The sequence below is a fragment of the Erithacus rubecula genome (assembly GCF_903797595.1).
Source record: "Erithacus rubecula genome assembly, chromosome: 6".
NCBI classification, from domain to species: Eukaryota; Metazoa; Chordata; class Aves; order Passeriformes; family Muscicapidae; genus Erithacus; species Erithacus rubecula.
This window is the reverse complement of record NC_136688.1, coordinates 17,951,864-17,978,501: the sequence shown is the minus strand read 5'-3', so window position 1 is coordinate 17,978,501 and position 26,638 is coordinate 17,951,864. Positions and strand designations below refer to the sequence as shown.

The 26,638-nt window shown below is 42.7% G+C and overlaps 1 protein-coding gene across 9 annotated transcripts in view; it reads left to right on the top strand.

The window, feature by feature from the left end:
* Positions 1–26,394, top strand: part of BMAL1 (basic helix-loop-helix ARNT like 1) — a 48,420-nt gene extending 22,026 nt beyond the window's left edge. For 4 of the 9 annotated variants that reach the window (XM_079310149.1, XM_079310148.1, XM_079310147.1 and 1 more), the window contains exons 2-19: positions 1,791–1,914; positions 2,554–2,701; positions 4,553–4,573; positions 5,462–5,500; positions 5,846–5,887; positions 6,940–7,097; positions 8,902–8,981; positions 9,957–10,049; positions 11,040–11,157; positions 13,076–13,225; positions 15,156–15,402; positions 19,438–19,544; positions 19,884–20,034; positions 20,568–20,656; positions 21,462–21,570; positions 23,172–23,265; positions 24,723–24,825; positions 25,692–26,394. In XM_079310149.1, coding sequence (XP_079166275.1) covers positions 2,562–2,701; positions 4,553–4,573; positions 5,462–5,500; positions 5,846–5,887; positions 6,940–7,097; positions 8,902–8,981; positions 9,957–10,049; positions 11,040–11,157; positions 13,076–13,225; positions 15,156–15,402; positions 19,438–19,544; positions 19,884–20,034; positions 20,568–20,656; positions 21,462–21,570; positions 23,172–23,265; positions 24,723–24,825; positions 25,692–25,852 — 1,902 coding nt within the window. In that variant the 5' untranslated portion in view covers positions 1,791–1,914; positions 2,554–2,561 and the 3' untranslated portion in view covers positions 25,853–26,394. Of the gene's footprint in view, positions 1–1,790; positions 1,915–2,553; positions 2,702–3,983; positions 4,294–4,552; positions 4,574–5,461; positions 5,501–5,845; positions 5,888–6,939; positions 7,098–8,901; positions 8,982–9,956; positions 10,050–11,039; positions 11,158–13,075; positions 13,226–15,155; positions 15,403–19,437; positions 19,545–19,883; positions 20,035–20,567; positions 20,657–21,461; positions 21,571–23,171; positions 23,266–24,722; positions 24,826–25,691 lie in introns of those variants that run through there. The other 5 variants (XM_079310154.1, XM_079310152.1, XM_079310151.1 and 2 more) reach the window with 4 other exon arrangements.
* Positions 26,395–26,638: the final 244 nt, after the last annotated feature.

Sequence of the window (26,638 nt, the reverse complement as noted above, 5' to 3'; positions counted from 1 at the left end):
AAATATGAACAGGTATAAAATAGCACAGCTGAATGGATACTTGGTTTCAAGACATCTTCTATAAAACTGATATGAAATTTGTTTTCTGAGATGAACAACAATTTGGTTTTTTCATTAGTGCATGGTGGTTGTACAGAGTGCTGGTTCTGAAGCTAAACTGCTTCAGTTGCAGGCATTCTTAAAGGGAGAGCACTGTAGCAAACTTACAAACCCTTTTTTCTTTGTTCATTCCAGCTCATCCCAGTCCTATGTCTGAGCTCATCATAGGTGGTCCATGAAATTACCTAATGCACTAAAATGTGAGTTCAGCCAGCACCCTCACATGGAGAGGTGTTCAGAAACACACTAGGTTTAGCTATAACTAATTTCTGCACATCAGCTGAGACTGAAGATGATGGGTTTGGGTCTGAAGCAAGCACAGAGAGATGGCCAGTGCCTGGTTTTACTGGAAAATTGAGATGCAGCAACCTCATCCACCAGAGTAACACCACTGAGTCTGTCACTGTTGGGCTGCTGGGGTGAGAGAGACAAAGCAGACAGCTGGGAAAAGGCTGGCACAGGGAGACAGAGCCTAACCTGCAAATAACTGGTTACAAATTCAATGGTATTTCATCATTTGACTTAAATTTGTACTGATTTAGCTTTGACCTGTTCTGCTGCCAGCTAAATGTGCCTCTACCAGTATTTCCACACATCCTCAAAAGTGGAAAAGAGCTTGGTTGGGTTATTTGTTCTTTAGGAAGGACCACAGAGGAGTTGTTGGATGAGATGGACAATGAGCCCTCAGCAACAGTGCCAGGACCAGGAGGTTAGATAATTTAAGCTTGTGAAATTCTGAATTAGCTATTCTGGCAGAGCTGAAGAAAATGATAACAAACAACTTTTGGTTTGGTTTATTTTTTTTTTTTTGGGCTAATAACTCATAGCATGTCTACATACATGCTTCAGCAGAATTGGTAATGGTGTGATCGTGTTGACAGGATGTTTGGCTTGTAAACTTCAGGGAGCTGCTTGTTCTGTGAACTTGGGAGGTTCTGCTGCTGTCACAGGTTGGGAAAGGCAGCCAGGATCCTCACAGGTGCATCAGCCAGACAACTGTGTGTCCAATAGACTTTGGAAGTTTTCTTGCAGGAGGAAAATGTGGAAGAGTTTCTAAATCTTCCATAGAAAGTTTTGCTGAAAAACTTGTTTTGTGGCAGCAGTGTGGAAGGGAAGGGCATCCACGTGTTTGTAGTATGGTTGGGAGACACATTTGAGGGCTTGAGTTGTAGTGTGGGATGTGGATTTTATGTAAATCTTGAAGCCTGCAGAATAAACCATGTTTAACCCTTGTCCTTCCAAGATACCAACTGCTGTTAGGGTGGAAAACTAAACAGTAAGCCAAGCCCAAACTTGGGCCCATCCTTAGAGTCAGTCAGGAGTGAAGGGTGAGCCTGTCCTTTGCTCTGTGGCAGCAATTTCACTCATTCTGGCAGCATCTGCCAGCAGATGTGCTTGTGATTGCCATGGTGTGACCACTGTGAGCAGAGGGGGTTTGTGCAAAGGTCACAGGATGGTTAAAAGGGCCCAAAAGGAGGTGGTGCCAGAGATTCCTTCTGCCCAAAGTCTGGTTCTTTGGAGATGCACATCTCCACATCTGACCCTTTGGATGATGGATAAATCTTCTACACTTTGTAAGGAAATTAATATTTGATGTCTGAGTTGGAAACATCTGTTGCTTTTAGAAACTGTGTCTAAAACAATTGTTTTTAAGGTGTTTTTTTAAGCTTGTTGGTTTTCCTCCCATTCAGGTTTTTGAAAGTATTTGACCAACAGAACATGAGGCATGGAAGAGTTCTAAGGTTATCAGCTGCTTTGGGCTGAGCATCATCATCTTTGCCCAAGTGGATTTAGGCTTCCAAGGCAGGCCTTCAGGTAAAAACTCTTCTCTTTCACACTTGAACTTTTCACAGGGCTTCTTCCAACAGTGTAATTGTTTGCAGTCTAGAGGGTTAAATAATGAATATTTGAATTATTTGCAGCCTAGAGGATTAATAAGCCAATTAGATTCATTTGTACCTTTAACTAGACTTCTTAGAACACCATTGGGTTATAATGTCTTTATTTGTAGAGTCGGCTGTTGAGAGATGTTTATTTCTGTGGAAATGTTCTGAATTCAGTGGAAATTGAACCTCAAAAGTTTGTGAATTCTAATGTGATCTTCAAATGGAGAGACACACTAAAACAAGTGTTCCCTGTCAGAAATATTCCTGTTAGGTAGAAGCAATTTGGCTGGCCAGGTAACATTAGTAAACCTGGTTTAGTTCAAGATCATTCTGATAAATTTAAAAACAATTGTGTTACATAATGTGTTTTGAGAGTGGTCATGGTAACTGGAAAAGGAGAAATTACCTGTTATTTTTACTGCAAGAGGAAAGAATAGAAAATGACTGCTGCAGTTTTTTAAGAATGCTAAGTCTGAGAAGTTGTTTGATAAAAAAATACGTGTCTGCTTATATTAATGCAGTGTTGTTTTGGTTGGGGGGTTGTTTTTTATTTCTTCCCTAATGTTAGACAGTCCAATGGCAGACCAAAGGATGGACATATCTTCTACAATTAGTGACTTTATGTCACCAGACCCTGCTGACTTGATCTCCAGTTCCCTTAGCACTACAGGAATGGACTGTAATAGGAAAAGAAAGGGAAGCTCAACTGATTATCAGTAAGTTGGATTTCTCTTGATTTAGCACTGCTAAAAGGAGGTGGTATCACAACAATACAGTGGGGGGAAGAATATAGAAGTATTTATAATAGTTTTTAAATAACTTCTTTACAACATGCTTTAAAGGTTTTAATAAAGAAGAAAGCAACTATGCACCAAGAGGCAAGTTCATTGTTTAATAATAATAATAAAAATAAAGCTGCCATCTCAGTGCAGCTAGAATTGAGGGATATCACATGGGGTAAGGCTGAGGAGAAAAACTTCTGGGTGGTGTGGGAAAGGTACAGTGTGAAGGTTAATTATATTGACTGTTTACATAGGAAACACAATGTCTAACCAACAGAGGGGGAAGATAAATTTATTGAAAAGTGGAAGCAAAACCAGGAGTAGTTCCTTTTCTTCACCTATTTTTTGCCTATTTAGTCATTTCCTATCAATGTGCTGCCCCTTTGCCTGCTGAAGCTGTTTTGGTCTCTTATTTGAATTTGAATCTAAGTAGTCTCTGGTTTGAGGTATTAGAGCTGTCTTTCTTTTAACCAGCTGGTTTAATCTTGTAGTGGTTCTCAACTGTAGAAGGAAATCCCACCAACTCTACTTCAGAGCAGTGAAGGGCACAGCAGAGTTTGCTCAATTCTCAGACCTGTAATGTCTCCTTCACTGGGAGCACCAAGAGCAGCCTACTTAACTGCAAGTGCCTGTGCAAGCCTCCTCTGCATTGTAACTTCACAAAGTGTGGCTGCAGGGGAGCTTGTGAGTGGCCACATCCATTATTCATCCAGCCACAGAGTCCATTTTTATGTAATTTAGCACAAATTTTATTGCTGGGGGCCTTTGGACTGTTGGCAGCTCTTTATACCAGGAGGGGCAGAATTTTTAATTCATGCTGAACATCACAATTAAGAATTAGATTCTTTTTAGGAGAACTTATGCATGAAACTTTACCTCTCTGGGATGCCTTTAGTCTCCCTGAGAAGTCCCTCTAGTTAAATTGACTGCTACAAAATTGAGTGAGCAGCCTCAATCCTACCAACTTCCTCTTCTCTAGAAAGGTTTTCTCCATTTTTATCCCTCCTTAGATGTGTAGACAATAACTCAGGTGTGCAGATTGGGAGATGAAGAAAACATTTAGCATTATTATTATTGTTATTGTTATTTAAAAACTGATCACAAAGATAATTGATCTAAGTGCAGTGATTTGGCTGAGATGAGAAGACATTTTCATAATATATAAAACACAACCTCTTATCATGGTAAAGCTCAGTGGTATTTCAGGTCACTTTGCAGTCCTGAAGTGATGCCAGCAGTTAGTTTCAATGTAGAAATTCTGTTTAATTTCCTCATGATACGATAAAATCTGTATAATGTTCAGCTTGGGACTTGAGACTAAAGCAAAATGTGCATCTGTCCTGCTGGGCAAGAATCAAAAACTGAGAAACTTGGGATACTTTATTTTTATTTTTATGTTTTATTTCTGGCCTTTAGAGTCCTCTGAAATCCCATTTAACTAACCACAAGGACAACAAGCATAAAGCACAGATCTTTCCTTTCTGAAGATGAAACAATATCTCAATGATTTGCATAACATAATTTAGGTTAGTTATTTTATTAGTTTTTCATGTTAAGTGTAATGAACTATGCTCTCTTATTCTTAAAAAGCAGAATTATTTTTTCAGAAAGTAGATTAATTTGAACAAGCTTGTTTCTTTAGAAAATGCTCACTGCTATTGTCCTGTTTTCATTGTGCCTTTCATTTCAAGTAGAATATGAATTAGCTTGAGAATTTCAGCAGAAAATGTAAGACATTGTTCTTATTTCCTATATATGGTGTACTTTATTTTTCTTTCTTTTCAGGCTCGATGGCTTTCCTTTTGAGTAAGTATACATATTTTAGTAATTGGTTTCACTAGCAAAAAGATGCCCAGTGGTTTTTCCCTGCCTCTTGCTTCCATAGACTTAAAATTTACAGGTAGAAATTAAACCAGAATGAGCAGGCCTAGGGATGTCCACATAAGCACAGTTGTACAGATTTACATAAGTCAAAACATTCTCTTCCTAATTTATTTTGTCTAAAAAATATGTGTACTCATGGGCATTTAGCTTTTTTTACCAAGTACAGCTATGAACACTTAGACTCTCCTGCTTAGTTGTGCATTTGTGGCTACAATATTAAATGTAATAAGGGGGATTATTTCTATTCTTTATGCCTCTCTCCTTACTTCTTTTCTTCATGGTGAAACAAAAGCACACCATGTATATACAATGAAAGTTGTAGTTTCCAGTGTGCCTGATTAGTTTCATACAGGCTTTTATTCTCTCCATGCATTTGGCCATCTCCAGTGGTGTGTTAATTTAGGTTATTACCATTTTTTACCCCAAAATCAATTACTCTAAGGCAAACTGAGTTATGGAACATACAGACATCTGCAGAAAGTTGGTTTTTTTCCCCCTTCCTCTAGTGAAGTGAAAAACATTTTTGTAACAGATGATATCTTTGAACTGCAGCATGTTTTGCTGTCAAACACATCAAACTGTGCCATTTAGTGAGTTCTGAAGGAGACACTACTAATTTAAGAAAATGTTTTAATGTTACAAAAACCACACAGCTTCCTTAGTCCTTCCAGGTTGTTGTTTTTATGCTCCTTTTTCAGTATTTATGATTTAGAGAGGCAGGATTACTTGATTCTGACTTTATGGTAGTTGGATACCAGTTCTGCCAGTCCTGCTGAATTTGTGATGTGTTGCTTTGTTCTGTTTCTGCAGGGAAGGTATGGATACAGATAAAGATGACCAACATGGAAGGTACTGTTGATACAGCCACTGAAATCTCAGTTCCACAGCTCTGACACAGGATCCTGACTGTGGATGCCTGTTCTCAGTGTCACTGTGGTCCCAAATTGTTGCTTTGCTGGGATGAAGGAATAATCTAAACCATCTTAGTTAAAACAACAGAACAGACAAGCTAAAACACCCCCAAGTCTGTGGCACAATGTTATAGATACTGATATTTTCTGTAGAAAGGTTAAATAAACATTCAAATTCTAAAAAAAACTGATCTTAATGAGAATCAGTAGGATGTGAGATGCAGTATAAGAGTTGGGTTGATTGCTTTCAACACTGTAACTTTGTCATGTCATTTCTCAACAGATTGGAGTATGCAGACCAACAAGGCAGGATAAAAAATGCAAGGTAATGTTCTAAACAAATATATTTAAAATAATTGTCTCTTGTGTTTTGCCATCTATGAATTATTTGTGTATGTTTCTTCTGAAAATAACTTTTTCTAGCTTGGGCCTTCCTTTAGTTTGCCATATCTTTGTACTGTTCACATTTTTCATTAAGTTTGCATGAGTGAAACAACTAATTTGGTGAGCAACTTGGTTTTAGTCACTTCATTGCTGTTGAAATGGAAGCCAGATATGTTTCTGGTAATGTTACATTCTTCATCTTCTTTCAGACTTGATAGTGGGTTGTGATATTGTTAGCAATGAATCTTAATATGGGAAAATATAAATTTAAATAAACATCGGTGTGTTTTCTGGCAAACCAGAAGCTTGTGCTGCAACCTTTCCTGTTGCTTATAACCATTCTTCACCCAGATAATTAACATCAAATGTCTGAAAGGTGTCTGGTGTCCTTTCCACAGGGATGGCAGGGTAGCTCACTTAACCTGAGGAGGTTTTGGGCATTGTTCCACGTGCTCCACACTGCCCTGCTCTGTGTGTGTAGGTCACTAATTTGACTCTCCTCTGCTTTAATGAACAGCTGCCTCATTTGTTGCCAGTTTTGGGGTTTTGGTATTGTAAGATGATGTCATTGTAATGCTGGGTTTTATCTTTGGCTTGGAATGAGAGAATTGATTTGTAAATTCCTAATTGTGTGTGCAGGGAGGTTCACAGTCAGATCCAGAAGAAGCACAGGGACAAGATGAACAGTTTCAGTGTTCCATGTGTTACACACTGTGTGTGTATGTGCAGAGAGGCTCTCAGTCAGACTGAGAAGAGGCACAAGGACAAGATGAACATTTTCACTGTTTCCCATGTGTCTCACCCTGCCCTGCTCTCTCTCTCTCCCTGCAGGGAGGTACAGGAGGCACAAGATGAACAGTTTCACTGTTTCCCATGTGTCTCACCCTGCCCTGCTCTCTCTCTCTCCCTGCAGGGAGGTACAGGAGGCACAAGATGAAGTGTTTCACTGTTTCCCAAGTGTCTCACCCTGCCCTGCTCTCTCTCCCCCTGCAGGGAGGCTCACAGTCAGATCGAGAAGAGGCGCAGGGACAAGATGAACAGTTTCATAGACGAGCTGGCCTCGCTGGTGCCCACGTGCAATGCCATGTCCCGTAAGCTGGACAAGCTCACCGTGCTCAGGATGGCTGTCCAGCACATGAAAACACTTCGTGGTGAGTTGGCTGTGATGCCTCAAGTTTTAGCTTTCATATTTTCCAGATTCTGCACTGCATTGGTGTGTGACTCTGAACTTCACAGAAAGTGTTACAAGTTCTCCTCCCAGCTCAGTCACATAAAACAATCCTTTTCCAGCCCCAGAAACAAGGAGCAGCTTCAGCCCCAAAAGTGCAAACAGCAGCAAATTGAGGAGAGAATCTGCAGACCCTGGAGCTGGAATTGAACAATTAACCCCAATATGGAAATGGACCAAAACTTAGAAAAGTGTGAAACTCGTGATTCAGGGTCCATCTTGGGTGTAGCCACAGCCAGGCTCTTGTACTGCCCAAGGTGAATCCTTGGAAGGGTTTTTAATAAATCCCTCTTTAACTCTGTCTAGCCTCTATTCCAGGTCAGGCTCTTTAGGTAACACCTGGGCTGCAGGGGCATTCTAAGTGTCATTTCCCCAAAGCCACCCTTTTCCTCTCCCCCTTTTTTTTGTTTTTTTTAATTTTTTATTTAATTTTATTTTATTTTGCCTAGAAGGAGTAAGTTAATTAATTTTGGGAGGACTTCTCTTGTTTTCTTAGCATCTGATGCTCAGTGTTCATTCACAGTTTACTAGTTCATGGTCCAGTAAATACCCTGATGTGACTGGGGCAACTTGGGGATGAGAAAAGAATAATTTTCCATCATGTGACCTATTGATCACTGCTGCCAGTGCCACAGCTCCAAGGCAGCTGGGGAGAGGGAACAAAGGGCTGAAGGGCAGTGCACAGTTAATTCTGGTGCAGTTCTGAGCACTGCTCTAAGCAGGCAGTGCATCAGGTTGTTGGGTAGAGTGGTTACATTTTAGGTATGATATTCCCACAGGACTTCTGAGGTTTTGTGTTTGAACCTTTTAGCTCTGTGTGAAAGAATAGAGATTGCTTTGAAAACTGAATTTTGGTCTTTTTGACCAGTTCCTGTTGCAAGCACTTGAAGGGAAACATGCAGGTTTGGAAGAGTTGAGGTTGTGAGAAATTGCTGTGTTCCTAAAACTTCAAATGAGTGCTTAAGTACAATTGGTGCTGATATTTAAAGCTTTAAGCCTTCAAGAAATGCACCACTGAGGGGACAAAAAAGGGATGCAGCTAATGGTAAGAAAGACCCTGGTGATTGCTCTCATTTCTAGGAGAGCATTCAGTCATATTTTTGAAAGGCTTAACTTTCCTGCCACTGTCATTTGAAGAGGATAACACTTCAGTGGTTACTAATTTGACTCTCCTCTGCCTTTTTTGAAGGGAATAGAATGAGAAGAATGATTCCTTAATAAATAGCTGCCTCATTTGTTGCCACTTTTGGGGTTTTAACATTGTAAGATGATGTCATTGTAATGCTGGGTTTTATCTTTGGCTTTATCTTTTGGTTTTATCTTTTGGAATGAGAGAATTGATTTGTAAATTCCTGAGTATCACTTGTTTACATGAGCTTGTCATATTTTACTGAGTTATAAGGAGAAGAAATAGTTTGAATGCTTTTATTCTTTAATATCTTTTTTTTGTCACTTCTAATTCTGAGACTAGGCCATAAATCAAGGACAAGCTTTGGGTTCAAAAATATGTCAAGGAATATTTTTATATCTCAGAGGCATTTAATTTGCATTTCTACCTAATGCAGTACTTATGTCATGGCAAAAAAAGCTTCATCCTTTAAGTTAATACCAAAAAAAGTTCATTTTAAAGAACTCCTACAATGAACAGTCTAAGAAGGAGCCAAAGGAGAATTGCTCATTAAGTGTGTAATGGTGGGATATAGGAATTGTTTGTTTGTTTTCTTTAGGTGCTACAAACCCATATACAGAAGCAAACTACAAGCCTGCTTTTCTATCAGATGATGAATTAAAACATCTTATTCTCAGGGTATGTTCCAACTTTTAATTAATATCTGTGACTGTAGCTCTCCCAAAGCACACCAGCAGTATTTTTCTGCCTTGTATCTCAGCTTAAAAATGTTTTGATTATGGAGGATAATTAAGAAATCTGGAGACTGTGAGTGTCAGTGAGTTTAATGATGACTAGCATTTCTTAATTTAAGCAGAAAGATTGAAGAGGGCAATTTAGATGGAGCCATCAGAATCTTCAGTTATTACATGTGTAAACCAAAATCACACAAATTGCTTTCTTGCAGACTTGCTGCCCTGGGTTACCTTGCCATGATTTTCAGTGTACAATGATACCATGAACACCTTTTTATTGAGGTCACTGATGTAACATGACTTAGCATGTTCAGCTCCTGCTGTTACACTGCTTTTATCATGTGGAGAGCTTATCTCATTAGTCACTGGCTAAGCTCTTCTAGTGGCTGTATAATTGTTGAAGCACTGCAGTGTCCAGATGCAGAATTTAATTTCTGCAGCATTGTGACTCTGAAGATACATAACTGGAGCCTATTCCTGCATGCTTGTGTGTGACTGAAAGGCAGTACTTTGCAAATAGGAATTAGTTGCCTCCAGGAACAGAAATACATATCCAGGTTATGGTTGGTTTCTAAAAGAGGAACTTTTTAAAGTACAGTTAAAATAACATTTTAATTTGAAGGCATTATTAAACATAATCATAATATTATTGGACAAGAAATGGGTTCTTTCTTCTCATAAAAGTTATTTTACATTCTGGGCATAATGCCCAGAATAATGCCAAAAATGTTTGTAGATGCAAAAAAAACCCCTTCATTGTAATTTCACATTTTTCCTGTTGACTCAGTTACCTCTAAATGTTAAGACAGCTCTCCTAGTGTAGAAATTCTACTGCACACAAAGTGTTTTTAAAGGTTACAACAATGCATGGAGGATGTATAACTTGGGATTTGACTTTTCCCCTCCCCCCCTCAATTAGGCAGCAGATGGATTTCTTTTTGTTGTGGGCTGTGACAGAGGGAAGATACTGTTTGTTTCAGAATCTGTCTTCAAGATCCTCAACTACAGTCAGGTATTCTTTTCCATTTTAAGTCTTAAAAGATTTGAGAGCTTTTTGATGGTTGTGCTTTTTTCTGAGGGGTAGGTATGAGAGGAGCCTGTCCTGAAAGCTGAGAGGTCTTGCAAAGAAAGAGCTTTTTCTCTGCCATGTCATTAGAGAAGATTGTTTTCTGGTTTCCATTCAAAGCAAGGAGGGGAAAAGGAACTAAATTTAATTCACTGATTGATGCATTCTGCTCAAGGATTTACCCTCAGGCTTGCAGAAGCATTACCTAATTGGGAGTGTAAGCAAATACTGAAACATTAGTCTGGGCTTCCTCCAGTAGCTTCACATGGATTTTCCAACTTAGTTTTCTTTCTATCTGTTCTGATTTTGCTGGCATGCTTACTAATGGAAACTGGAAATCAGATATACCAAAGCCAGGTTTTTCATATATGCTCAACATAAGGTTTAACTTGGAACATGCACTGTGTAAATAATCTTCATTTTTTTCCTGTCATCTGCACTCCTCATCAAATTTAAAACCTGTATTAGCTTCAAAAATCTTTCTTGGCCAGCCTTTAGTTAGGTATATACTAAATACCTATTCATTTGTAAATAATGAAAGAGAACATTTTCAGTTAGGATGGTTTTTTTTTTCATTCAAATGTGTGGTAGAAGTAAGACTGAGTAGAAACCAGAGTATTTGGTGGGGGGGAGTTGAGCATGCCAGTTCTGCAAAACTCTTACTGAAAAAAGATGACAGAAATTACTGTGTAATGGTAGTCATAACTTCCATACACAGAGAAAAACCTTCCATCAAATGACAGAATCATAAAATTGTTTGGAAGGGACCCTTTAAAGGTCATCCAGTCCAAACCCCCTGCAGTGAGGCTGGGTCTGAATATTTGGTATTCCTTGCTTACACCTATGTGTAAAAGCATTATTCATACTGGATGCTAAAATAAAAAAAATACACTGAGCCATTATTTTACTTTTTGACTGAATGTTCAATCTCTACAGAATGATTTGATTGGTCAAAGTTTATTTGATTATCTCCATCCTAAAGACATTGCCAAAGTGAAGGAGCAGCTCTCCTCTTCTGACACCGCGCCACGAGAGAGACTCATAGATGCAAAAAGTGAGTGCTACCACCTTGGGGAAAATGTCATTGGAGCCACTGCTGAGGGGGATCTGCCTCATGCCTGAAGTGGGGGATGCTGTCTGGGTTGTCTCATGCCAAGGGAGTTGCAGCTTAAAGATAGGAAGAAAGAAAAAAAAAGAAATAAATGTGTGGAACAGGTACAACAGGAAGCTGGTGGGTTTGGCAAGCTCTGTGGCACAGAGGGATTGCTGGAACTGGCTTCACCTGTGAGGTGTCCTCTCTCTTCCAGGCATCAAAGCCTGAACTTTCTCTGTAGAACAAAGGAAGCATTTGTTCTAATCCCTCATTCTAAATGGTCAGCATACACTCACTATTATCTTGGTAATCCTTAGATGTCAGCCAAGATAGAGGATTCATTTTATTTATCTATTTGCTTACTGCCATCAATCACTCAGCCTTTCTCTCAAGTTTTTAACTTTGGAATAATTTCCTGACATGTCCCTTAGCTCTGCTCCACTCTGGTATTTTAAAGTAGTTCTGTATCTCTGCTGCTCTGGGGGTGAGTGGGTGTTTAATTCCCCTCTCATAACAGGAGTTAAGTGGAAGGTGGTCTCTTACAACTGCAGATTTCCAGGTTGTTAAGTTCTCATGTTTGTCAGGAGCAGGAATCTCCTGGATCTCAGCTCACAGAAGCCACCAGCTCAACTTCATAAGCTGAAGTTGAGAGAGATCATTCGAGGGCAAGGCAGCCTGGAGGCTTCAGCACAATCAGCTGAAGTTTTTTCTGGCTCCTGGTTTCATCAGTTGTCAAGCATGAATATCCAGTGCTGCCTCCTGTTTCTTTGGTGTTTTTTTTCTTTGTATGCCTCTGACAAAGTTAGGGCAAAAATAAATACTATGAATTACAGTCTTCCCATCTGCTATGATAGACGGATTGGTAGAATTTCAAGAGCTCATACTGGTGAAGAGTATGAGGATGTGTGCACGTATTTATTTTTGTCTTGGCATGAGTAACTCAGCACAGCTTGTACTCACACCATGGTGCAGCAGCTTGGAGGGCATGTGGCACAGGGCAGCCTGACCTCCTGCAGATCACCTCACTCCAGTGCAATTGTAAGGGAAACACTTCCCACTAGAATGCTGGAATTGCTTCTTCCTCCTGATGTTAAAGCACCACAAGGCCTGGGAAGTTTTGTTCATGTGACAGCTGCTTGGTTTTACATATCCCCCATACAGACATGGTTGGAGTGGATGGCAGGCTGTGGGATTTAAATCCTCCATCAGCCCTTGGAGCACTGGCCTTGCTGATACCTGTGCTCCTGATGCATGCCATGGAAGCATTCCATGTCTTCCTGGAGCCCTGGAAGGGAAACACACCAGAGGTTAGGTGTGTTTTGGTTGGTTTTCCCACAGAAAAGAATCCCCTGTGAGAATATGAGAAAGGTCAGGATTTATTGTTAGGGCATGTCTGTGTGCACTTATGTCTGCAAGGCAAGAGAGACTTCTGAGACGTAACTGGAGCTCTTGGGGATTTGCAGTTCCTGTGTGAGTCCCTGCTACCTCTTTTCCTCCTTCTGTCCCTGGAGTGTCATTGGGGCTCTCCTGCTCTATGTGCACATGTGTTTTCTGGGAGGGTTGTGATAGAAAAGTGCCAGTCTGAAGGGTCAGGATCCTGCTGAGTGACTGTGTATGGAACTCTTCTCTGGCTGTGGAAATATTTTTAATCACTTCAAAGGAACTGCAGTGTTTATCCCAGGCCCTGTGTGGATTTGTCCAATCCCTTGCTGCTCTTGGCACTCAGCACGCCGCTCTCTCGAGCTCTAACAGCACAAAGCAGAGTCAGAACCTCACACACATCAGCACCTGCAACCCAGGAGGGGTGAAGCACTGTGGGGTGGGGTTTGTGGGGCAGTTCCCTGTGCCATTCCCCTGAGCCTGCCTGGTGTTTGCACAGCTGGGCTCCCTGTCAAGACGGACATCACGCCCGGGCCCTCGCGCCTCTGCTCCGGAGCGCGCCGCTCCTTCTTCTGCAGGATGAAGTGCAACAGGCCCTCTGTCAAAGTAGAGGACAAGGATTTCCCTTCAACCTGCTCAAAGAAGAAAGGTAACCATCGTGCTTTTATTACCTAGGCTCTCAGGATTTATTTTCATACTGCTCGTTTGCAGTGGTTCTATTTTGTATGATTATTGATGTTATTAAGATTCTGAACTATATCTAGGTCTGTTACTTCTTCAAACTCCCCCTTGCCCCCTCCAGTATCTCTTACACACCTCTATTAGCATTTAAAGCCAAATTCTCCACTCTGCTTTCTTGAAACTTTCAGGCAGTTTGTGCCAGCAGCTCTGAGGGGTTGTTGCATCATCTTCAGGCATGGGTCAGATTTCAGTTTAAAACATGGTCAAGACATTCGGTCTTGACCACCTGGACAGTGTCTCCAGTAAAGGGGAGCTGTTCCTTGTTCTCTGCTCCACATTTGCCCAGTGATGTGTGGATGGATATCCATCTTAAAAAAGTGTTATTCCAAGTTCATCTGTGGGTTTGTTACGTTCTGAGTGCTGGGAACATGTTATTTCTACACCTGGAATATTTGCTGGTAGCATTAGCAGTGTTGGTAGTATTTTCTCCTCTGCAGGCTATTATTCTAGGCATGTTGGAATATATATTTAGCCCAAATGTGAAGGTTTCTTCTTTAAGTACTGTGAATAACACATTTGGTGTTAAAGTGTAAATACAAACAGCAAGAGAACAGAGGCAGTTTTGGTGTATTCTTTGGCTGTGGCAGCTGCCCCAACTCCCCATGAGGTTCAGGCTCAGCTTCAGCCTTGCATCCTGCTTTTGTGCTCACTGTATGTTCTGCCAAACATGGGTTTTGTAGGAACCTCAGGTCAAGATGAAAGAGGCATCTTATTTATAAATCTACTCATTTCTTCATACATTCCTTTGGGTTATTTGCTCCTTTGAAATAATAAAATGTGATGCAATTTCTGCTCATAATTACCAAGAGCAACCTTGGTCTGAGCTGTGTGATGTTTCAGCATAAACAGTGGTTTTGCCAAGATAAATTGTTTATTGGATTATCTGAGATTAGCTGCATTACAGCAGGAGTGCTGAAAAACCCTTTAGAATCACAGAGTCATTAAGGCTGGAGAAGGTTTCCAAGGTCATTGAGTCCCAGCCTTTGACCAAACATCCCCCTGTCAACCAGACTGTGGCACTGAGTGCTGTGTCACTTCTTGAGCACCTGCAGGGATGGGGACTCCAGCACCTCCCTGGGCAGCCCCTTCCAGTGCTGGACAATCCTTTCAGTGAGGAAATTGCTCCTGATGTGCAGCCTGACCCTCCCCTGGCACTGCCTGAGTCCTCTCATCCTGCCACTGTTTCCTGGGAGAAGAGGCTGATTCTCCCTGGCTCCCTCCTCCTGTCAGGCAGTTCTAGAGAGTGATGAGCTCTCCCCTGAGCCTCCTTTAGCCCAGGCTCTCCTTCACAGAAGCACAGAATGACTGGGTTGGAAGAGATCTTTAAGATCTAAGAGTCCAGCCCATGCCCTAACACCTCAACTAGACCATGGCACCAAGTGCCACATCCAATCTTTTTTAACACATCCAGGGATGTTGACTCCACCACCTCCCTGGTAGACAATTCCAGTGCTTGATCATCCTTTCAGTGACAAACTTTTTCCTAATATCCAACCTAATTTTCCCTTGGCACAGCTTAAGTCTTGTCCTCTCATTCTGTCAGTGCCGCCTAGAGAAAGAATCCAACCCCCAGCTGACTACAAAAACCTTTCAGAGAGTGATAAGGTCACCCCTGAGTCTCCTTTTCTCCAGGCTAAACACCCCCAGCTCCCTCAGCTTCACAGGGCTTGTGTTCCAAGCCCCTGACCAGCCTTAGTGAAGAGTATCCCAAATTTCCTGCACAAGAGAGGAGGTGCATTATGAGCAGAACCGAGTTTACTTCTCCAGAGCTGTATCCAGCACCTAACCGCTTTCTTACATTTTGCTACTTTGTTTTCTCCACCCTCTTGTTTCCACAGCAGACCGCAAAAGCTTTTGCACTATCCACAGCACAGGCTACTTAAAGAGCTGGCCTCCCACAAAGATGGGGCTGGATGAGGACAACGAGCCGGACAACGAGGGCTGCAACCTGAGCTGCCTGGTGGCCATCGGGAGGCTGCACCCGCACGTGGTGCCGCAGCCGGCCAACGGCGAGATCCGCGTCAAGCCCACCGAGTACGTGTCCCGCCACGCCATCGACGGCAAGTTCGTCTTCGTGGACCAGAGGTGGGAGCTCCCCTGCTGCCACAGGCACACAGCCCTCCTGCTGGGCTGCTGGCATGATTTTGCTTTTCTGTTTGCATGTGTGTGTGCAGGAGCAGCGGGGTGGGAGCGCTGCAGCTGTTGTTCGTTCCGTTGCCATTCCATCGCGGTTCTGTCGCGATTCCGTCGCGGTTGGGATGGATGGGTTTGGCAGGGAGGGCTCTCAGATATGTGTGTTTAACAGAAAGGTCTTTGAATGTAGAATCTGAAGGAGGAATAGAAATGAAAGCAGGTTTTGATATTGCTGAGCCAGTCTTACTTACAGCCAAGAAGGCAAAGGCTATATTAGTTAGAAAAGGCTTTTGTGGCTCAGAGCAAAGGATAAACCCACCTCAAACAGAAGCAAAAAGATTCCACAAGCAAGCAAGAAAGCCAATGTTGCAAGTAGAAAGAAGGTCTCAGTTTTCCACTGCAAGGAAACTGAAAAACAACTTCTAGCTTAAACTGTAATATACTGGCTTTTAGTGATTGGAGAATAGTAACATGAATATGGTAATGTTAGTAGCAAGGTTACACTACAGGTAATAGTAAAGGTATTGATTGGTTGTTATGTGTTAAGATGCTCAGCAAAGTAAAGTATAGAATGCATTGTAACCAGAACTAGAGTGGCTTCAGACAAGCCTACAGCTGAGCTTAGCTGTAGGCCAGGCTCTATCACCCATGACCTCTGAATTGCTGTATCCTCTGGATACAATAATCAGCATTTTCAATAATAAATAAATTGCTGAATTATCTGGACATAATAAACAGCATCTTGAGAGCAAACTGGAGTCCTGCATCCCTCTACACATCACAATCATCAGTCAGAGTTTATATGTTCTGGGAATTCTTCTGCTTGGTTTTTAACCTCTGGCTTGTCTTCAAGCCATCCTATACATGAAATCAATATATTTTATTTCTTCTTGAGGCTCTGTTCTGTTTGTTTGACACTTCCTGATAACTGGAGAGTCAGTAATAAATTTTTTTCTTGGTGTCCTGGTTCTTTCCAATGTTACCTTATTCAGATATTATATTCTACAAGTACATTAAATCACCATTATCTATTTCATAGAACTGAGTTATTCTTACCATTGCCAATTAGTTAGAAAAGTATTAACTACTTCTGCAACAGTTAATACCCAGCACTGTCTTTATTTCATTATTTTGCAAGAGCCTAAACTATAATATATTTATCACACTAAAATACATGAACTACACAGGGCCAAGGTATTGGCCACAGAAGTTGACAAATTATATCAAAAGCAGTTAAAAGTGATTACAAATCATACTATAGCAAAATACTTTGCAAAAGTCTGTATGTGCTAGCAAAAGCCAATAACTACATAGTTATTTTTACACCCCTAACAGCTTCCACCCAGGTCACTGTCCAGCACTACCTTATGGACAGCTTTCCTTGCAGCAGCATAAAAACCCTCAGAAAAATTAAATTGCTGCCTTTTTAAGTTTTTTTTACTGCAAGCTGGGTTGGTTTTTGAGGTGGAGCTCAAAGCTGTTACTACACATTTATTCAACATGACTGATTAAATTTTAAAAAATCCCCCAGACTTCCAAAAAACCTGGCAAAATAACACCAGGATCATTTCTGCCAATTCATTAGGGGTGTTATGTATGTGTGTAATCTTCAGAAGAAGATATTTTGAAACTGGACCCAAATAGGTTCCTGTGTTGCATGAAAGCTCTTTTAAACAGTTAGAGGCTGGGTTAGCTTTGCTAGCTGTACACTTACATAACTATTTACTGGGCCACCTTCTGCTGGGTTAATGCTTCTGCCTGTGCCCCTTTGTGTCTGTAAGAAGGAAAGCTTTTCCTGAGGGTTATCTCTGGGAAATGCTTTGAGAACTTGTTCCCCTGTGCTATCTGCTTTCAAACATCAATTTGCTATCTGAAGGGCTAATTCTTTTCCAAAAGAAATGGAATTGAATTTTTCTTCAGCAGCAGGCACGGATGACCTGAATCTTCATGACAAAGGACTGGATCAAGGAGGGAGAAGTAGGAGGTTGAAGGGTGGTAGTGGAGAGGTTGTGCTGGGTTGCTTGGTTCCCTTCCTTGTCCAGAGGGATTGAGGCTGTTCCAGTTTCCCTGTGGCTTTGGCTCAGCTGCTTGAGACACAGAAAAGCACAAACCCCAAACTGACAGACCCTGCCTGCTGGAATTGCTTCCAGGGGACACTCAGCTGATCTTTAGTGCCCTTTGAGAGGAACTAGAGGATAGTCATGGGAGGAAGTGCAGTACAGAGAATATCTATTTATTTTTTTATGTTACCTATTTGTTTTGGGGTGGTTGAGTTTGTGGGTTTTGGTTAGGCTGGGTGTTCTTGGCTTTAATTTGATAGAAAGCTTTTGAAAATGCCAACTCCTGAGTGGTGGGAGCTGAGGGAGCATTCCTGGCTTTCTGTTGCTCAGAAAATGCCATTCTGTCTTGTTCACAGACAAGTTTTATTTTCAAAAGATCAGACATATTCCCCTGATGTGTAATTTTGAGGCATTTCTAAAATAATGAGACTCAGAAAATATTGACCCATTGGATTTAAACACATATGCTTTTGTTGAATTGCTTTCCAGCTGTTGTTTACAGTCCCTGGGATGTCTGTGCTACTTCAAAGGGCTCTTTCAAAAGGAATTTATTTAGAAGAAAGCCTCATCTGTAGCCTGAAGTTGACATCCAATGATCTCCTGGAGAATTTTTAGGCACCTGTAAAAGTTGAAAACAATTTATTTCCAAGTCAGAGAAGAAACTTTTCCTAAACTGTGAGCCCTTCTGTCCTCATGGGCTCAGGGTCCCTGGAGAAGCACAGCTATGGATTAGGTTCTGGATTGCCAATTAACTGGGCTGCCAATTAGCCAGGGAGCTGCTGAACAGTTCACTGCTGCAATGGCAGCCACACCAAGCAGAGTTTTCAAAAGAATCATCTCTCCTCTTATTTGTTCAGAACTTGTAATTGGTCTGCAGGGTGAATTTGAGAGTAAAATTCAGTTTGTTACCTATGCAGATGTCATCAGATAGAGCTGCAGCACTCAGAGCTGCCTTGTTAAGTCAGAGAGGAGAGCTGAGGGAAAAAGTAAATACAGGATGAAATTCCAGAAGGACACAAACAATTTCCTTCCTTGCATAACAGGACATGGTCAGGTATTGAATGGCCAGTCTATTATGTCTGTGATTTGCTGCAATTTTCCTTTCCACAGCACCTGCTCACCCTGCTGTGAAAAGAAAAGGGTTCACAAATCACCTGTGGCTGCTCATGCTGTTCCCCATCTGTGCTAAAGTTCTTGGAGTAAAAAAAAATTCCTCATGTGGAAATCCTACAGATTTTGTGCTTCAGCTTTTTTCTGTTTGTTCTTATCCATAATTATTAATATGTACCAATTTCTACATTTTATGATATTTAGTTTGGGCTTTTTTTTAGATTGCAGAACAGGTGTTGATCTACCTAGGTTTGTTCCTTATTGCCCTTCGTGTTTTATTTGCATTGGAGAAGTTTGGAATTGTGACACTTACTTCAGTTTCTTCAAGGAACTGTCACTTCTCCCTCAGTAATTTTCTTCTAAGAAACATACAAAATCCAAGTTGAGTTTGGTGAGGTGTTTTTCTGTCCCACTCCTGAATTTTCCAAACCTTTGATGTCTGTTTTGCAGTGGCACTTTATGCAGAAAGCTTTGTGTGGCTGCTACAAGGCAGCTTTTTTCAGGCTTAAATTCCCCAAATTACAGCAAATCTTCAAAGCTGTTTAGCAAGTCTTACATCCCCTCTGGTGGGTCAAATGTAATACCTGAGGGCTCTGGGTGTTAAGTACTTTTTTAATTACCTGAGAATTAAAAATAGTATTCTTAAGGAATTTTTTTTAACTTTCTAAGCTGAAAATTCCTTTCTGCATTACTTGAGCCTCGGTGTGAGCTTTAAGAATCTCTGACTAATGCTTCAGCTTGAAAAGATTGATTTCTTCTTTTTTTTTTTTTTTTTCTTTCTTTCTCTTTATTTTCTTCCTCTCCCACCCTTCCCCAGGGCAACAGCCATCCTGGCATACTTACCCCAGGAACTTCTAGGTACTTCGTGTTATGAATATTTTCATCAAGATGATATAGCACATCTTGCAGAATGTCACAGACAAGGTAAGGTTATTAATAATTCAGGAAAGAAATTCTGTTCTGAATATCAGCAACAGTTGTTGTGTTTAAAGGAAACCCAAACAGACTTGCAAAGATTTGGGTGTTGATGTTTGCAGGGGGTTTAGTCAAGAGCATTGTGCTGCATGTGCCAAACACTGTGATTAGCTTGGACTTGCATGGATTTATAGGGAATATTTGAGGTTCAGGATGGGTGAGGGGGATGAGGGAGGAATAACATTTTTCTTGAGGGATGTGGGGAGGAATTAACTGGGTTTTCCCTTAGAAGGGCTCCATTTATATATGTAAGTATGTATACATGACTTGCTTTCTGCCTGTCTTCAGTTTTGCAGACAAGAGAAAAAATTACAACTAACTGCTACAAGTTTAAAATAAAAGATGGCTCTTTTATTACGTTGAGGAGTCGCTGGTTCAGTTTCATGAACCCTTGGACCAAAGAAGTAGAATACATTGTCTCCACAAACACAGTTGTTTGGTAAGTGCTTTTCCCTCAGCAGGTGCTTGGGAATTCCCATTGCTTTGCCCTTTTCTCTTGTGAGATTTGACCTATTTGTAAGATAAAAGGTGTCTTCTCCAGATAACATGGGGAGAAGGGGTTTAGTTTAACAATTGCAGTAATTTAATTTCTGCAGAAATTTGCAGAAAATAGAAATATTGTCTTTCTTTGGGAAATCTTTGGGAAAAAGATTTAGGCTTTGTAGGAACTTAGGGACATGCATTTCTTTGCTTTAGCAGATATTTCCCCCCATTTTCCTTTCTCTGGAGATGATTTCTCAGCAGAATAATTGCAGTAGAGGAGTTCTGTGCTGAGGGAGGCTGTTGGGGTGCACTCTTTGAGGTGGACCAGGGTGGCTGATTTCTGTTGTTTACCCAGCCCTGGTGTCAGTCACAGGGTGACACTGACACACACTGCTGAAACTCTGCCTGCACTGGCTTTTAATCGCTGGTAGGGTTTTCTACCTGTCAGGTTTTCTCTCACTGGTTTTTTCTAACCCTTGTCCTCCACAGCACCACAGTCCTGGAGAGTGGGGACGGGGCCTTTCCCCAGCTGGCAGCATCCCCACACAGCATGGACAGTGTTCTCCAGGCTGGAGAAGGTAACCCCAGTGCTCAGGGGGCTGCCCTGGGGCAGCTCATCCTGCCTGCTCACATCTGCTGCCCTTCTGCACCCAGACTGCTTCCTACCCTCAGGGAAATAAGGGTTAGCTTTGGGTCTGAGCCACACCTGCTGAGGGTTGCTGTTGGTGAATGTGCATTTCCAGCAGCAGGCAATTATCCATTCTGGATAAGCAATGCTGAGGCCTTTCCTGCCCTCTCAGTGTGGGCTTTTCCCTGCTTGGAGTATGCCAGGCTCCTTCCTGACAACCTCCCAAGTGCTGTGCAAGTGTGAAATGACATTGCAGGAACAGCTCCTAACTGCTCAGACCTCCCTTCTCTCCCCACTTCTAGATTCCTGCAGTTACCTGCAAGGGCTTTATCTGCAGTCATCAGGTTATCCCATATTGAATGGAACATGCACTGGCAAGTTCTCCACAAAAAGCAGAGAACAAACATGTTTGGAGAAGAGCCTGTTTGGGCACAGAGTGGGGCAGGTCTGGCAAGGCCATTCTGCACCAGCTCTGGACAAGAGGTAGCACCAGATGCTGAATTCTGGAAGATAACTGCCAGATTCTAAAAGAGTTGGGGTCTGTTCTGTCCCTGCTGGCACAGAGGGACATCTGAGACCCAGCAGAGCTCAGTGCAAGCCTGAGCTTTTCATCCATTTGAAGGCACTCACCAGTTGGTGGGACTGTCCATAAATCAGTTCAGAAGGTCCTGCAGCTGCTCAGAGCCTGAACACAATTTCCCTGTGGAGAAGGTGTGCAAGCTGTTCTCTGACCATAGAATTTCTGCTCATTTCAGGTGGCCCCAAAAGGACCCATCCCACTGTGCCTGGAATTCCAGGTGGAACAAGAGCTGGGGCAGGTAAAATAGGGAGGATGATTGCTGAAGAAATCATGGAGATTCACAGGTGAGAGAAAATGGTGTGAAGATGTTTTATTACTGTTCTTTAGTTAGATTTCCTTAATTTCCTCTGAAAGAACTTATTCAAGCTGAATAAGGAATGATCCAACTGTATTTCTCCGACAGCTCCAGATTCCTGTTCAGCATCCCTGTGGCAGTCAGCCCCCACAGGGAAAACATGAAGTTGCAGCTTCCTCTTGCAAAAGACTGACACTGGCATTTTTTCTGCAGTGGTGATGATGATGTCCTGTTCACCAGAAACAGGAGTTAAAAAGAGCAGCTACCTAGAAACAAATCCATTCCAGACTGTTCCTTTCCCAATGACTTGAGGCTGTGAGTGGCACAACCTCCAAATGCCAAAGCTATTGAGTGTGTGCCAAAGCAGCAATGTTTGTTTTCCTGCAGTCCATTCACTCAGATGCTTTTGGAGCTGTTAGATGTGCATGATGAGCTTGTGCAGCTCCCTTGGAGCAAGGACACAACGCTGGGGCTTTCCCATGGCAGTGAGGATGTGGGGCTGGGTCAGCACAGGGTCACCAAGGCACTCTGGGGATCCACAGCTGCTTCTCTGTTCTCACCTGTGAGAGCAGCTGCTTTCAGTGGCTGCCACTTCATTCCTGTTGGCTAAAAACCCCTGCTCCTCACAGATTTCCTCTTGGGAGCTGTGTTCCCCTTCCTATGGAAGGGGTCAGACCCAGCAGGTGTTGGTGGCAGCAATTTAAGCAGACTGAACACATTCAGTCTGTTTCCCAGTTTTGTTCCTGCTGCAGGCAGGAGATTCCCTCCATCCTCACTTCAGGCAGCAGCAGACCTATCCCTAAGGCCTCATTCCTCTCTGTAGGAATAGGAAAAAGGGGAAAAAGAAGAAAAACATGGCTGAGCCAATACTTTGGAGCTTAACCATCCCTTTTAGTAGCTGTAAAGCATTTAATTAGTCCAAGTGAGTGTAGTAGTGCAGTTCCCACCCGCGTTTGCATTTCAGTTCGGACCCTGGGTTAGTTCCAGTCCTTTTTCAGCAGCTGTTACTATTTTCCAAAGCTGCCTTCTGTTCAGCTTTCCCAGGGGAGCTCTGCCAAGGAGAAGATTCCCATTTCCATTGCTTCTCTCTGTAACTACCCCTCCTCCCTTCAGTCTGGAGATTTGTTGGTTCTACAGTCAATACATTATTCATTATTAACAATGTTTGATCAGGCTGTGGAAAATGGAAGTGAACAATGCAACTTAGAGCAGTTAAAAACAATCCAGTGTCCAGCAGGGGCTCCCTGGAGGAAGTTGGGTTTCTGTGAGGGAGGCAGCTGGAACTCTTAGCTGGTGGAAATTGAGTGAAATACTCAAAAATGAGGCTTTCCTTAGCAGCCAGGACCTTTTCCTTCCTCTGTGAAGGCTGTCCAGGATGAAAACAGGGAGGAGGCAAAGCTTGCAGCCCAAGCAGGCTGGATTTACACAGAACTGCTGGTCTGGCTGCAAATAACAGCAGTGCTGCTGTGAGAATGGGAGATTACAAAAATGAAGCTGATGCTTTTAGCATTTTAAATGAAGTCAGCATTTAAAACTCCCAAGTCCTCCGAGTGGCTTGTAAATCCCTGCCCTGTTTTGTGCATGTTTTAGGATAAGAGGATCATCACCTTCCAGCTGTGGCTCCAGTCCCCTGAACATCACCAGCACACCCCCACCCGACACATCCTCGCCAGGAGGGAAGAAGGTGAGAGGAGCTTCCCCTGGGCTGGTTGTGCTCAGGGAGCAGCTCCTGGCTGCAGAAGGGAGAGGGGATTGTGCTCAGGGAGCAGCTCCTGGCTGCAAAAGGGAGAGGGGATTGTGCTCAGGGAGCAGCTCCTGGCTGCAGAAGGGAGAGGGGATTGTGCTCAGGGAGCAGCTCCTGGCTGCAGAAGGGAGAGGGGATTGTGCTCAGGGAGCAGCTCCTGGCTGCAGAAGGGAGAGGGGATTGTGCTCAGGGAGCAGCTCCTGGCTGCAAAAGGGAGAGGGGATTGTGCTCAGGGAGCAGCTCCTGGCTGCAGAAGGGAGAGGGGATTGTGCTCAGGGAGCAGCTCCTGGCTGCAGAAGGGAGAGGGGATTGTGCTCAGGGAGCAGCTCCTGGCTGCAGAAGGGAGAGGGGATTGTGCTCAGGGAGCAGCTCCTGGCTGCAGAAGGGAGAGGGGATTGTGCTCAGGGAGCAGCTCCTGGCTGCAAAAGGGAGAGGGGATTGTGCTCAGGGAGCAGCTCCTGGCTGCAGGAGAGGGGATTGTGCTCAGGGAGCAGCTCCTGGCTGCAGAAGGGAGTGAGCCAGAGCCCTGCCGTGCTCACAGCCCCTGAAGGGCAGAGCAGCAGGTCCCAACCACCAGCAGTGTTTGACACTCCCTCTGCCCTTTAGGTGGTATTTTTTCAGCAGAGCTGCAGGGAACAGCTCTCCTCATCTGTCTGCACCCTGCAGAAACTCTCTGCCACCCCGTGCTGGTGAAGGCTGGGAGTGCTGGCACTGGAGCAGTGGCTGAATCCCAGCAGTGCTCCCGTGCTGCTGGAGCACAAACCAGGACAATTCTGTGCTTGCCTGGGCACTGGGAGGTTATTTTTATGTCAACACCGTGCACCTGCCTTGCTCTGAGATTGCTTGAGTAGCACTCAGGTGACATTACCAGCACCTGAAATCTTGTCCTGGCTGCTTCCAGCAATCTCTAAATGCTTGTGGAAGTTTTATCAAGAGCAAGAACAACACTTGTCCAGATCCTTATGCACTTCTTCAAGCTTACTTAACCTTTCTTTCTCAGAAATGATGACTTGCTTGTAAGAATTGCTTGTACTGGAACAGACAGTAAATATTTCCATCTATTCTCAGCTGTCTTTGTTCCTGAAATAAAACTCCCAAGTTGGAACAGAATTACAATTCTAGTGATAGTTATTGTTTCTTCTTCTGCCCTACGGTATTCAACATGATAGCACAGAACAGGGGCTGCTGGCATGGCATAAAGGAAAATTCAGGTGCAGGGCTGGGTGTTTTCAGCACCCCCTTGGTATTTATCCTTATTTAGAAGATTGTTTGTTATGAACCAAAGGGTTATTTTGGGAAGTCCATCTACCCTATATTAAAAATTCCAGTATAGGACACTTGAAGACTTAATGCACCATTTCATGCTGCTTTAGAGCCTCTGTTTTTTGTCTTTCAAGATCTTGAATGGTGGCACTCCAGACATTTCTTCAGCTGGGCTGCTGTCAGGACAAATCCAGGATAATTCTGGGTACCCCTATTCCGACAGCTCCTCTATCCTGGGTAAGTGAAGCCACACCTGAGCACCCTCACTCCCAGCTGGACACTGCAGATGGTTGGTTTTAGCAGAAATTGCTTTTTCCAGCTGAGGCACAATGCCCACAGCCAAGTGCTGGCAGCCTGTTTTGTAAACTTACCTGCAAGAGCCTTGAGGGATGGGAACTCCAGGGGCTCTTTACAATGCTGTTTATTGTATCCTGATGATGCAGCAATTGACAGGCTGTGGGTGACAGGAGCCCAGCCCAAAGCCTTTTCACCACAGCTGTGGGTTCATCTGAAAGTTTCTTCTAGTTCTGGTTACAGTGCATTATGCACTTTTCATTACAGAGCATCTTAAAACATGACAACCAATCAACACCTTTACTATTCCCTATAGCCTATCATAACTACTAACATTACCATATTCACGGTACTATATTCCAATCACAAAAGTCACTATGTTACAGTTTAAGCCAGAAGTTGTTTTTCAGTTTTTTTTGCAGTGGAAAATTCTAAGATCTTTTCTCTACTTGCACAATTGGCATTTTTTATTTGTCTGTAAAAATCTTTCTGCTTGGTAGAAACATCTTTTGTTGAAGGTAAAGGATAAATCTAAGAAAAGCTTACTTGCTCTTTTCCTTCTTAGTTACCCAGTAAAACTCACTCAGCAAATTTTGATATAGAATTGCTATCATTTCTATACCTTCTTCAGATTCTGCACTCAAAAATCTTACATCTGTGTATGTGTGAGCCTGCTGCTTCCCCCCACTTAGCTGTACCTAAGGGAAGTGCCAGGGGTGTGCCTGGAAGCCTCTGTTCCCTGGCTGAGTGAGGGAGCAGTGGCTCGGGTGGTGTGTGAGCAGCCTGGCTGAGCTGTGCTCCCTCTGCAGGGGAGAACTCGCACATGGGCATGGACATGATCGACACGGAGCAGGGCTCCAGCAGCCCCAGCAATGACGAGGCAGCCATGGCAGTCATCATGAGCCTGCTGGAGGCCGACGCGGGGCTGGGCGGGCCCGTGGACTTCAGCGACCTGCCCTGGCCCTTGTAAATCCCCCAGCCAAGTGCATTTACCGGTGCAGCTCTGCAGCCTCTGAAACTCGTGGGACTGAGAGGCTTTTATGTGGGAACTTCATAAAAGCTGTGTCAGAACTCAACTCATCCTCCCATGTGTAACTTCAGACAAAGTGGAATAACCTGCTACAGTGTTCTGTGTTGATTTGGTTAGCTGTGTATAGCTTGCGATACTTGTATATTTTGGATTCTGTTGTTTGAAATTTTTTTTTTTTTTTTTTTTTTAAATCACTGTGCAACTCACTGGCATCAGTGGTAGCTTTTATATGCAAATGACCATTTCAGATGTATGGTGTGTTTTTACACTGCAAAACAGTCCCCATGTGGATATTTCTTATACTAATTGTACCATAAAGCTGTTTATTCTTTCTTGTAAGAATCCTTTACTATAAATATTGTTAAAGTGTAATGTATTAGACAGTTAAATATTTTTAAAATAAATGTTTCCCTTGTTCTAAGATGGAGCATTTACTTTGATAAATAAATTTGATAAAACCCTGCTGAAGGTGCATGCTAGAAGCACTTGGTATTTATCATTTCTTTAGCCTTGGGGGGGAAAAGGGAGGAAAGCCAGTGCCTTACTCACACTTACACAACTTTGCATGACAGCAGATTCCCAGAGAAGCTGTTGTTGCTTACTCCCAGACCCAGGTTTATCCTGGGAAAAGCACAAGAGGCAGGTGCATTGAAATAGGCTGATTATCTTGAAGAAATACTTGTTTTTCACTTAATATTAACCATCCTTCCCCTGAGAAAAGAAAAG